At 41.8% G+C, this 13,278-nt stretch overlaps 1 protein-coding gene across 3 annotated transcripts; it reads right to left on the bottom strand.

Moving 5' to 3' along the window:
* Positions 1-747: 747 nt before the first annotated feature.
* Positions 748-9,485, bottom strand: LOC122557415 (protein EOLA1). 3 transcript variants are annotated; one of them, XM_043705107.2, is made up of 4 exons: positions 9,370-9,477; positions 5,338-5,412; positions 4,305-4,624; positions 748-1,220 (listed from the first exon to the last, which is right to left on the bottom strand). In XM_043705107.2, the coding sequence occupies exons 3-4, from the start codon at positions 4,555-4,557 to the stop codon at positions 1,012-1,014; spliced, it is 462 nt and encodes a 153-aa protein (XP_043561042.1). In that variant the 5' UTR covers positions 4,558-4,624; positions 5,338-5,412; positions 9,370-9,477; the 3' UTR covers positions 748-1,011. The 3 variants fall into 3 exon arrangements, with proteins under 3 accessions (XP_043561042.1, XP_043561039.1, XP_087848004.1); XM_043705104.2 differs by having other exon boundaries at positions 5,310-5,412; positions 9,370-9,476; XM_087991878.1 differs by lacking the exon at positions 5,338-5,412 and having other exon boundaries at positions 9,370-9,485.
* Between the last annotated feature and the right edge of the window lie 3,793 nt (positions 9,486-13,278).

Here is a 13,278-nt window from a genome sequence, read left to right as displayed (position 1 = left end):
GGATGGTGTCAAGCTTTTTGAGTGTTGTTGGAAGTGCACCCATCCAGGCAAGAGGGCAGTATTCCATCACACTCTTGACTTGTGCCTTACAGATGATGAACAGGCTTTGGGGAGTCAGGTAGGGAGTTACGTGCTGCAAGATTCCTAGCCTATGACCTGCTGTTGTAGCTACAGTATATATATATGACTATCCACTTCAGTTTCTAATCAGTGGAAACCCCAGGATATTGATTTCAGGGGATTCGGTGATGGTGATGGCATTGAATGTATGGTGATGGTTAAATTCTGTCTTTTTGGACACGGTCATTGCCTGGCATTTTTGTGGCCTGAATGTTACTTGTCACTTAGCAGAACCAAGCCTGGATATTGTCCAGATCTTGTTGCATTTGAACATGGACTGCTTCAGTATTTGAGGAGTTGTGAATGTTGCTGAACATTGCCAGTGAACATTCCCACTTCTGACCTTATGATGGGAGGAAAGGTCATTGATGAAGCAGCTGAAGATTTTGGACCAATGGGGAACTCTTGCAGAGGTGTCCTGGAGTTGAGATGACTATCTTAGCCATGTACAAGTATAACCATAAACCTATAAGATATAGAAGTAGAATTATGCCCATTCGATCATGGCTGATTGAGTGACCCTAGCCATAATAAAATCCATTTGCCAAATCTCAGCCACTGATCAATTATCTTGTACAAGAAGTAGCTTTTGTACAAAATGACTGCACGTAAATTACAACATTTTTGATTTGAAATTCTGTATCTTTATTGCAACATATAGACATACACCACTCTTTTTGCTGAGGGTGAACACGTTGCAGTTCACAATTTATTTTTTGCCACATCACCAACTGTAGCAATACACAAGAAGCAATGTAACAAAAACTAGGGAATTAAAAGTAATACTTTCCCGATCGCTCAGTCAGCCAGCAGTTCCAGTTTTCGAGATCACAATAATTCTGCTCATTCCTTCGTATCTATCAGAGGTTTTAATCCTGGTGTCTGTGGTCATCATGGAATCAGTTCGTCAGGAATATCCACCATCCATACATCCTTGTGTCCTCTGGCTGGGATTGGCTCATGCAGCCATCGCGGATTGGACAAAGTGGTGAGATATTTGTGCTCCAGTCCTCGAAGGACAGTCTGTCCCTCCAGCTTCCTCATTTCTTCAGGAGTTATGTCACTCAGGCATTGCCAGGTCTCTCCGATATCAACTAATCCTTTGGTAAACACACAGAGGGATTTTTGCTTTTAAAATGGTGGAGACACATTCATCGCTGTATAGAACCTGAAGGTTCACAATGAGTGGCTGCCAGGGAGCAGGCATCACACGCAACAAAGGCCCATTCTCTTGGGCTGGCACTGTCCTTTTATCGGCAATAATTGTCAGGTGTTTATGTGACAGAATCTTCACAAAGGAACTTTAATATTCTCAAAGGAATTGGACAGCAACAATATCTGATTCAGTTGCAATTTCCTCCCTCCCTCTGACTAAGTTTGACCTGCTCTACTCATATTGTCCAAACCCTCGTCCCCTCCCCGACACCGGCTAAGAGGAGCAGGTGGGTTTCCACATTTCTGCAGTAAAGACAATCAAGTGTCACAGAGTGTGGTTAAACCTTCCTCCCTTACTCTTTCCTTCCCTTTCACTCCCTGTTCACAGAATCAGAATCCTGTTACAACACAGGAGGTAATTTGCTCCATCATGTCTGTGCTGGCTCTCCAAATGAATGATTCACAAGTGCTGTTCTCCTGCCTTCCCCATGTAGCCCTGCAAATTCTTCCTTAGCAGATAACTAATTGCCTCTTGAGGGTCTCGATTGAAATGGCCTGCACCATGTTCTCGGACAGCACATTCCAGATCCCAACAACTCACTGCGTCCATGGGTTTCTCCTTTCACTCCATTGTTTATTTTTCCAATTACACCAATAGGAACAGTTTCTGTCTATATACTCTGTCCGGACTCTTCATCATTTTGACCAACTCCATCACATCTGCTTTCACGTTATCCAAGGAAAACTTTCCTAATTTCTCCAATTTATCAGCATAAGTGAAGGTCCTAATTCCTAGAGCTATTCTTGTTAATAATGTCACTGATCATACTGTGAAAACTAACAATGCACAGTCCAGGGAGGCCATGTTGAGCGAAACACACTCTCCTGCCCGTCATTGCAAAGATGCTAAAATGGCCAAGTGCTCTGTATCTGTGATAATACCAGCGGACAAGTCCTTTGCTTTCATTACAGTTTAAACAATCTGATGATGTATACTAATGATTCACATTTACTCTGAATAATGTTAAATATGTCAAAGAATGGCACTGAGTCACGAGGTACAGGAAATTCTCAACAACTTGCAATGGTACAGAGCTTCTCATGCAGTAAAGTGACCCAAGGTGCTTCAGGGAAATATAATGACAAAAGAGGCAAAGGTGAAGATAATTGCAACAAAAACCTAAATCGTTGGAGATGAGTAAATGGAGCAGTTTCGGAAGACCATTCCAAAGCTTGGATCCCAGATAATTGAAAACACAGCCATTATTGGTGTGGCGAAGTGAGCAGAAGGGTCATGTAAAAGAGCACAGGGATGGTTGAAAACAGTTGCAGAGACAGGATGAGGTAAAACAATAAAGGTATTTAAACATGAGATTGGGAATTTTAAATTTCCCCTTGTGGGGGACTAAAGGCCACTACTGTAGAAAATGCAGGCAAGTTGGGCATGTGGGACCACTCTTGAGACAGGGCAGAACTTCTGGGGGTGAGCTGAAGATTACACGATTGGAGGATAGGAGGCCAAACAGGAGATCAATGGATGTAGAGGTGATGTTTGCATGGATAAAATCACATGCTTAATCCCTAATATGATAGTCGGTGATAGACACAACAGGTTAATGGTTGGTTAGACATTGTCCAGGACTATACTTTTCCAGTCAGAGTTTTATTTTAACTTAGAAATCACTAAATACCAACAAACTGTTGGCATTCCCTACACTGCACCCTAATCCATTTGGTCTCAGGTATCCCTGCCTGATCCTATTACACAAAAACAGAAGACCTCAGCTGAGACAGGGGGAGACGTGAGCCAATTGACCTCAGCACTGCCAGGTCTAAAGGAATTGTCACTTCGATGAGAGACAGGCCACTAGCAAATGCAGAACACAGCTCCAGCCTGACATCTCACTTACAGACTGGAGTATGGGAAGAAAATCCTATTCATCCTTGAGAAATCTATATTATAACCAACAATTTAGTATCTCGAGCGTTTTGATGTGTGCAAATTACCATTTGTGTTTCTGACATTATCACAGTGACTACATGTAAAAATACCCTATTTGTTGTGAAGTGCTTTTGGATCTTCTGAAGGTGTTGTGGAAGGTGTCACATAAGTACAAGTCTTATTTTTCTCTTCACTTAGTGCCTAATCAAGGCAAGTATGATTGTGGAAAGTTATGTTTGAAAAAGGCAAAGCATAAAGTAGTTGGCAAAAAATTAGAATAATTCTAAAACAGTTTGTAGCTCAAACACTATTTTATGAGCTGCATGACAATTTAAATTAGCATTTCTTAATTTTGGTGCAAGAAAGTGTGGTACAATATCTGATTTGTTGGCTGGTTCTTACCATTTATGAGAAGAATATTTCTTCATCTCCTCGCCCCATCTCAGTCGTGTGGGCACTACATTACAGGAAGGATGTGAATGTATTGGAGTAGAGTACAAGGACAATTTACAAGAATGGTTCCATGTATGAGAAACTTTAACTATGAAGACAGATTGAAGAAGTTGGAATGGTTCTCCCAGGAGAGAAGAAGGCTCAGAGAGTTGACTGAGGCTTTTAAAATCATAAGCAGGCTGGATTGAGTAGTTTGGGAAAAGTTGTTCCTGCTCATAAAAAAAGAACAAGAATGAGAGGGAATAGATTTAAAGTGACGAGCAAAAGAGGCAAAGGTGATGCGAGAATATAACTTTTTCTCATCAGGAGTTACTACAGATGGAATGCAGTGCATGGAAATTTGGTGGAGGCAGGTACAGTTGAGGGAGCTATGGTTGGCTATTTGGACAGTAATCGTGTGTATGGATATGGGGAAAGGCAGAAGATTGGCACCAGATCATTGAGTAAGTTCAGGTACGATGTGCAGAATAGCCTCCTTCTGCACTGTAACAGTTCTGTAATTCTGTAAATGCCAGAGGGCAAGAAAGTGTTAGATGAGAAGGTGTATTGAGTTTGGAGTCTGCTAGGGGCACATTTTATACAACTGATCCATGTTTTCAGATGAAGCAGAATTGAGACAATTCTCTCGTCTTACCGACAATTACTCCCCTGCCAAACTTCTCCCCTTCAGCCAGTAGGCTTTGTATTTGGGACTCGCTCATTTGCAGTGCGTGAGTGAGGATCTCTCTCCATTCCAGATCCTCCCAATCCTTGTGAGCTATGTGAATAGCCAGGGTGCAGTCCTGCAGCTCAGCCAGCAGAGGTCTCCAACGGGTCTCCACTGTCTTCACACTGTTCAATATCAGGCCTGCATAAGGCTGGCGGAATGAGAGACAGCCAACTCTCATTGACAACCTATTAACCCCTTCAAAACAATAAAGGGCCAACTACGATAAACCTATTCCAGACCTGGATCTGTAAGAAAAGAAATAAACAAGTATCCCCAGTCATAATGTTGTTAACCTCAAATTTTTAAATTAAGAAAACTTTACCTTTTTCAGATTTGAGATAGAAATGCCTACTTTCATAAATTGACAGTGTACATTTACTTTGGACTCTAGATAGCAGCTATTATCATCTGACATAACAGGGAAGACAGTGGCATGGTGGTAATGTCATTGGATTATAAACCAGAGGCCCATCCTAATTCCCAAGAACATGGGGTTTGAATTCCACTACAGCAGTGGGTCGAATTTGAATTCACTTAATTAATAGACTGAATTGTGTCATAAAGACACCCAGAAATTGAAACCTAATCCCAGTAATTGTGCTATTACCTATTGCCCATAGCTTGGTAGGTCTGGACTTGTAAGCTAAGCAGACTCAGGCCTGGTCAGTATCAGCTAGCTCAATTGGTAAACTGAGAGATTTTTAATCTCAAGATTGGGGGTTTGAGCCCCAGTTTACATGCTGTTGTTTGCTGCAGTCAAAAGCACTGGATTAAGGTTCCAGTGATTTTAGGGGTATAGGTGATGTCCTTACCTCTAAGCCAGGCAGACTGAGGTCGAGTCTGAACAGGTTAATTAGAAAATATGTATCAGGAAATTATTGTCATAAAACCCCATCTTGTTCAGGGGAGGAAAATTGCCACCACCCATACCTGGTCTGCTCTACATGTGACTCCAAACCTGCAACAATGTGGTTGACTTCTAACTCTCTCTGAAATGGCCACAAATGCTGGCCTGGTCAGCAACATCCAGATCCTAAGAAAGAGTAAAATAATCACAATTTATTATACTTCAAATTAAAGTTAATTTTTAATTTATGATTTGTCCTTTGTTCACAAATCATTTTTCAATTCATTTATCCTGTCAATGTGTTCCTCGCCCCTGCCTCATTGAAAACCATTCAAATTTAAATTTAATTAATAAATCTGGATTTAAAAGTAATTGTAGTTACTGGAAAAGCATTATTGTAAATAACTCATCTGGTTCACTAATGTTCCTTTAGACGTAGGAAATCTGTTGTTACCTACAAAGACCATTCAGCCGCTTGAACCTAGGCAAAAGTGAGTAGGTACATAGCTCAAAACCATCTAACCCTCGATAGAGGAAGCAAATTCACCTCAGACTATTGAGCGACAACTAACTCCCTCTCCTCAAACTGATAAAACTGGTTTTCAAAACTGTTTTCACAGTTAGGTTTTGTTATTCTGAGATTCACAGCCATTCATAAATTGCAAGAATATTTTTTTCTCTCAGTTGGCTGTGTGACTTTGGAACTCTGCTTCTGAAAGTGATAGAGGTGGGGGTCATTGAATATTTTTAAGACACAGATGGGTTCTGCAGAAGAGTCATACTGGGCTCGAAATGCTAACTCTGTTTCTTTCTCTATAGATGCTGCCAAACCTGCAAAGTTTCTCCAGCAATCCCTCCCTGTGTCTGCTGTGATAGATTCCTGTTAGGTAGGGAAACCAAGGACTGTCATGGGTAGATGGGAATGTGGAATAAGATCAGCCACAACTTTATCGAATGACTCCGAAGGGTCTGTTTCCATGCTGTACATTTCTATGACTCTATGACTGAGCAGGTTCAAGGGGCTTGGGTCAGAGTGGTGCTGGAAAAGCACAACAGGTCAGGCAGCATCCAAGGAGCAGGAAAATCGATGTTTTGGGCAAAATCCCTTCATCAAGGGCTTTTGCCCGAAATGTCGATTTTCCTGCTCCTTGGATGCTGCCTGGCCTGCTGTGCTTTTCCAGCACCACTCTGATCTAAACTCTGGTTTCCAGCATCTGCAGTCCTCACTTTTGCCTAGGTTCAAGGGGCTGAATGGTCTTTGTAGGTAATGACAGATTTCCTTCGTCTAAAGGAACATTAGTGAACCAGATGAGTTATTTACAGTAATGCTTTTCCAGTAACTACAATTGCTTTTAATTCCAGATTTATTAATTGAATTTAAATTTCACCATCTGCCATGATAGGATTCAAACCGACATCTCTGGAGTCTGAGAATATTAAAATCAAAGCATGGCTGGACTGGAAGCCAAAATCGGTCTGTAATCTGAAATAAGAACAGAAGGTGGTGGAGATACTCTGCTCCTTCTGGCAGCAGCCATGAAGAAGGACAGAGTTAACATTTCCATGAGACCATCAATTGTAGGAGCAGAAGTAGGACATTCAGCCCAAAGAGTCCACTCTGCCCTTCAATGAGATTGTCTAATATGATGATCATCAACTCCATTTTCCTGCCTTTTCCCTATAAACCTCAATTCCCTTACTGGTTGGAAATCTGTCCATTTCAGCCTTGCTGAGAAGTGGCAGATGGAGTTTAATTCAGATAAATGTGAGGTGTTGCATTTTGGGAAAGCAAATCTTAGCAGGACTTACACACTTAATGGTAAGGTCCTAGGGAGTGTTGCTGAACAAAGAGACCTTGGAGTGCAGGTTCATAGCTCCTTGAAAGTGGAATTGCAGATAGATAGGATAGTGAAGAAGACGTTTGGTATGCTTTCCTTTATTGGTCAGAGTATTGAGTACAGGAGTTGGGAGGTCATGTTGCAGCTGTACAGGACATTGGTTAGGCTACTGTTGGAATATTGCATGCAATTCTGGTTTCCTTCCTATCGGAAAGATGTTGTGAAACTTGAAAGGGTTCAGAAAAGATGTACAAGGATTTTGCCAGGGTTGGAGGATTTGAGCTATACTGAGAAGTTGAATAGGCTGGGGCAGTTTTCCCTGGAGTGTTGGAGGCTGAGGGGTGACCTTATAGAGGTTTACAAAATTATGACGGGCATGGATAGGATAAATAGACAAAGTCTCTTCCCTGGGGTGGGGGAGTCCAGAACTAGAGGGCATAGGTTTAGGGTGAGAGGGGAAAGATATAAAAGAGACCTAAGGAGCAACTTTTTCACTCAGAGGGTGGTACCTGTATGGAATGAGCTGCCAGACGAAGTGATGGAGACTGGTACAATTGCAACATTTAAGAGGCATCTGGATGGGTATATAAATAGGAAGGGTTTGGAGGGATATGGGCTGGGTGCTGGCAGGTGGAACTAGATTGGGTTGGGATATCTGGTCAGCATGGATTAGTTGGACTGATGGCTCTGTTTCCTTGCTGTACATCTCTATGACTCTATGACCTGGTCTGAACAGCAGAATTGCTATTCAGACCAGGTAAAGAATTGTACACATTCACGCTTCTCTGAGAGAAGAAATTCTTTGTCATCTCTGTCTTAAATGTGTAACCCCTTATTCTGAGATGATGCCCTCTCGTCCTCGACTCTCCCACTAGGGGAGACAACCTCTCCAAATCCACCCCTTCGAGTTCCCTATTGTATGCTTCAATAGGGTTGCCTCTCATTCTTCTATATTCCAAAAAATACAAGTTCAAATAATTTAAATTCCACCAGCTGCCGTGGGATTTGAACCTGTGAATCCAGAGCACTAATCTGGGCTGTTGGATTACTAGTCCAATGATGTTGCATAGAAAAGAGGAACAGGCCATTTGGCCCTTCGATCCTGCTTCAGCATTCAATGTACTCACAATGATCATCCAACTCAGTCTACTGTTCCTGCTTTTGCCCCATACCCTATGATCTCTTTAGCCCTAAGAACTATATCTAACAACTTCCTGAAAACATCTAATGTTTTGGTCTCAGCAATGTTCCATGGTACAGAATTCCACAGACTCACCACTCGCTGAGTAGGGTGATTTCTCCTCATCTCAGTCCTAAATGACTTACCCTGTTTCCTTTGACTGTGAACCTTGGTCCTGAATTCCCTAGTAATTAGGAACATCCTTCCTGCATTTAGTTAAAGATCACACAACACCAGGTTATAGTCCAACAGGTTTAATTGTAAGGCACAATTGTGTCCTCCACAACCACCTGATGAAGGAGTGTTGCTCCGAAAGCTAGTGTGCTTCCAATTAAACCTGTTGGACTATAACCTGGTGTTGTGTGATTTTTAACTTTATACACCCCAGTCCAACACCGGCATCTTCAAATCTTTCCTGCATTTACCCAGTCTAGTCATCACTAACTGCGTTGACCCTTTTATCGTCAAGCCATTTCAAATCAGATATGAGCCTAACATTCTGATGTAGCAAGTGGTTGGTAAATGGGAGTCAATGTGATTGACGATACAGAGCTGTGGATGAACTAAGCTCAAGTTTACAAAGGAAAAGAAAGGATGACTGCTTTACTACAGTCAAGGCTGGAGTTAATAACACCAGCTACTGTATTCCATAAAATTTAAAACAGTGTCACAAAACAGAAAGTTAAAAATCACACAACACCAGGTTATATTCCAACAGGTTTAATTGGAAGCACTAGCTTTCGGAGCGACGGTCCTTCATCAGGTGGTTGTGGAGGGTGGTAGCCCTCCACTACCACCTGATGAAGGAGCGTCGCTCCGAAAGACAGTGCTTCCAATTAAACCTGTTGGACTATAACCTGGTGTTGAGTGATTTTTAACTTTGTCCACCCCAGTCCATCACCGGCATCTCCAAATCAAACAGAAAGCTCTGATTTCAATTGCACATATCATACTAAATTAGAAATGGTGTTAAGACATTATTGCAGATCAGCTACTGGATAATACAGAGGGTTAGGGGACAATTCCAGGTCAGTGCAAATTACTCTGTGCAGGCCACAAGTAGACTTATCCCTGGGATTATTTACAAGAGTTATTTAATCAGGAAGAAGTGAATTTCAGGCTGACCTTTCTTAGAAGACAGGGGCTGCAGAACAGTCCTCTGTGTGTGACTATATTGGGAAAGAAAGAAGATTCACAGGTCAGTGTATGTATCTCCATTGAAAAATTAACACACAGACACTAACCTTCACAACTCACTGCAGCCTGGGAACCTCAACAGGAAGCACCAGCCCAAACCAATTCATCATGCTAGCAGCAATGCACAGGCCTAAGCAATTGATGACATACATGCTCATGGGGCCACTGTCAGTGTAAAGAATACATGAAAATTTGGAGTAACAAACAGGCTGTTTCGCCCTCGCTTTTTTCGTTTCACTCAACACGGCCTGTGTGTTATAAATAAAAGCCAAACATTGGATGCTGGAAAACTGAAATAAGAAAAGAAGGTGCTAGAAAACACTCTCCTACCTCTGGCAGCATCTGTGAAGAGGGAAACAGAGTTAACATTTCAAGTTGAATCTGAACAGAACCTTCTGTACAAAGTGTTCTTTAGATCTGGTGAATCTTTAGTGGAGAGTAAAACAAATGTAGACAGCAGTATCCAAGTTTTTAAAAATGTATTCATTCTTAGAATATGAGTCCCGCTGGTGACATTTTTAATTTATTACTTATTACGCATCTGTGTTTCTCCTTTCGAAGGTTATGGTGTCCAGTGTGTACATTCACTTTGGAATAATCTGAAATGAGGTGAAGTGTGAATCTGGGCTAGCCAGTCTGTTCCTGAGTGTCTGAGAGATTCTTAAAATGCAATTTGGATGATTGTGGCTTCACTTTTAAAGTATTTCTGCCAGCCCAGTAATTGATTGATTGATTGTCGGATCTTTCTTGTTCATAAATAAGAAAGGATCAGATTCTGGATAGTGCTCAGTACTGTACTTCAGCATTGTAGATGGAGCCATTATGGGGAGAACTCAGTGTGGAGCAACTGCAGACCCATGGCTAAAGAAGGACTCTAATTTGGAACTTTTAACTATATTTCTCATTTGCTGCTTTATATTGAGAAGAACTGTAATGTTGAACGTTTGACATATTTCTTTAGTTTTATACTTTTTAAACTAAGACTTTGTACCGAGTCACCTTGTACTCAATATGGCGCTGTGAATTACAACATTGTATATATTTCACTGTAACCCTGTATCCCTATAGTTGAGTACATGTGATAATAAAACCTAATTCTAAGTATACAGCTGGACTCGTACACCAGAGAGCTGTCAGGAAGAACTGGAAAGCGCCTTTTACTCCCTCAGAATGTTTCATGACCAAGTGTGTGTCTTTGTGAATGTTTGTAATGTGAGGAAGCACAACTGCCAACGTGTGCACAGCAAAATGGGCAGCATGGTGGCTCAGTGGTTAGCACTGCTGCCTCACAGCGCCAGGGACCCGGGTTCAATTCCAAGTGTTGGAGGCTGAGGGTGACCTTATAGAGGTTTACAAAATTATGAGGGGCATGGATAGGATAAATAGACAAAATCTTTTCCCTGGGGTCGGGGAATCCAGAACTAGAGGGCATAGGTTTAGGGTGAGAGGGGAAAGATATAAAAGAGACCTAAGGGGCAACTTTTTCACGCAGAGGGTGGTACGTGTGTGGAATGAGCTGCCAGAGGATGTGATGCAGGCTGGTACAATTGCAACATTTAAGAGGCATTTGGATGGGTATATGAATAGGAAGGGTTTGGAGGGATATGGGCCGGGTGCTGGCAGGTGGAACTAGATTGGGTTGGGATATCTGGTCAGCATGGACAGGTTGGACCGAAGGGTCTGTTTCCATGCTGTACATCTCTATGACTCTATAACTGTCTGTGTGGAGTTTGCACATTCTCCCAGTGTCTACATGGGTTTCCTCCGGGTGCTCCGGTTTCCTCCCACAGTCCAAAGATGTGCAGGTCAGGTGAATTGGCCGTGCTAAATTGCCCATAGTGTTAGGTGTATTAATCAGGGGTAAATATAGGGGAATGTGTCTGGGCGGGTTGCTCTTCGGAGGGTCGGTGTGGACTTGTTGGGCCGAAGGGCCTGCTTCCACACTGTAGGGAATCTAATCCCACAAACACTAATCTGTTCAATGGCCAGATAATTCTTCGTTTCAGTGACTTTAATGAATGACTCAGCATGGGCCAGGATGCCAGGGAGACTCTCATGCTTGGTTTTGAATAGCGCTGCGGGATTTTCTATACACACCTAAAACAGACAAATAGAACCTTGATTCACTGGCCCATATTTTAATGTAGTAATGGCTGCTGCTTTTGGGTGCATAGAATAATGTGGAAATTCAGAAGGTTATGTCAATAATTCTGTGCCCCTTGAAAGGCTGCAGTGTTGAGGCGCGTCAGACTGCAATCATTACAATGTTCTGAGCTAGTATGAACTCTACACTGTTTGTGCCTCCGTAAAAATCCCCTGAAAAGTTTGCATCTTGTGGAAAGATGTTCAACTGGGTTTCTAGCAGCACGCAAACTTCTTACTTATTGCTAGGCAGCCTCATTGCTCCAGTGGAACTAATTCCAGGTTTTTGAAACAACATTTTTCTTCATATAGTGACATAAAAGTACATATATTTTAAATTATTTAAGTTTATTCATTGATATTTAAGCTTCACTTTAGTTCAATCATAATATTTTTTGTCACCTGAGAATAAGTCAATGTGATTGGTTTACAGGATTGTTTCAGTGCACAGGGAGGTCATTTAGCCCATCGCGTCTGGACAACCTTCTGAACATTTTGACTTTTTAGATTAGAATAGATTAGCTACAGTGTAGAAACAGGCCATTCAGCCCAACAAGTCCATACTGACCCTCTGATGAGTAACCCATTCAGACCTATTTCCCTCTGACTAATGCACCTAACCCTATGGACAATTTCATTTCTCTTAAGTTTTCTCGCTGTATCTTAAACTTGCTACCTTAATTTCCCTCTGAGCCCAAGCAGCAAATATCACAATTGATTTCCATTAAGCTGAGGCCAAAACACTGTAATGATGACTAGAGGCCACTTTTGTTTGGGATCTGTAAGGAGTTCTTTGAGATTAATGGGATTGTACGTTTACCATGTATTTAACAAGCTTTAAATTTGTAAACAGATAGGTTTGTTCTATTTTAATCATCATATATTTTGGTTAATAGACTTTTATTTTACTGTTAAAACCAACTCTGCAATATTTTGTGTCTTTAGCCCCGAGAAAGAGGCCACCTTGTTAAAACCAACATAAAACAAAATATGATCTGTCAAGCCAGATTTCAATCTGGCATTGGACTTGTCCAGTATTTATATCCATTGGGATCATACCAATTAATATTTTGATGGAGGCAGGAAGTTGGTAATAATCTACTATTCCTTCTTCCCTCCTAAGTATATTCCCTTCCAGCCAACCACCTTGCCACCTCTGGGAGCACAAGATCCTGTCTTTAGCTGCCATCCAGTGTTGGGAATTACCTTGGAAGGTCTCCGTTATCTGACAATTCATTTAGAGTTGAATAGTCTGGTAAAACTGATGTACATAAACTTAAGTGAAGATTCATTGATGAACTGCAGGCTTGAGATTTAGTGTAGCCCAAAGAGCTGCTGCACCCAAGGAGAAAAATAGAAGGGAATTGGCGCATATCATCACCACCAACCCCACTCTTAATACTTGGTACTACCATGCTCCTGTTTAATTTTGGAACAACATCTCCTACACCACTGGCACTGATGGACTTTATAGACCTGTTGTCTGGGATGATTATTCATAGAATCCCTACAGTGTGGAAACAGGCCATTCAGCCCATCAAGTCCAAACTGACCCTCCAAATCACATCCCACCTAGACCCACTCCTCTTCATTTCACATGGCTAATCTACCTCGCCTGTTCATATCTGGACTGCGCGACGGAAACCCAGAACTCCCCCGCCCAGACACGGGGAGAATGTGCAAACTTCACACGGA

The sequence above is a fragment of the Chiloscyllium plagiosum genome, unplaced genomic scaffold, assembly GCF_037043375.1.
Source record: "Chiloscyllium plagiosum isolate Xiang-an unplaced genomic scaffold, Cpla_swu_hap1 HiC_scaffold_11, whole genome shotgun sequence".
NCBI classification, from domain to species: domain Eukaryota; kingdom Metazoa; phylum Chordata; class Chondrichthyes; order Orectolobiformes; family Hemiscylliidae; genus Chiloscyllium; species Chiloscyllium plagiosum.
The sequence above is the reverse complement of the archived record's forward strand: the minus strand, read 5'-3'. Positions and strand labels throughout refer to the sequence as shown.

Excerpts from the sequence above, each read along its gene's own strand:
- LOC122557415 (XM_087991878.1), bottom strand. The coding sequence starts at position 4,557 with ATGAGAGTTGGCTGTCTCTCATTCCGCCAGCCTTATGCAGGCCTGATA. Across the intron at positions 1,221-4,304 it reads TGGCAGGGGAGTAATTGTCG|GATTAGTTGATATCGGAGAG; the intron begins GTAAGACGAGAG and ends TGTTTACCAAAG.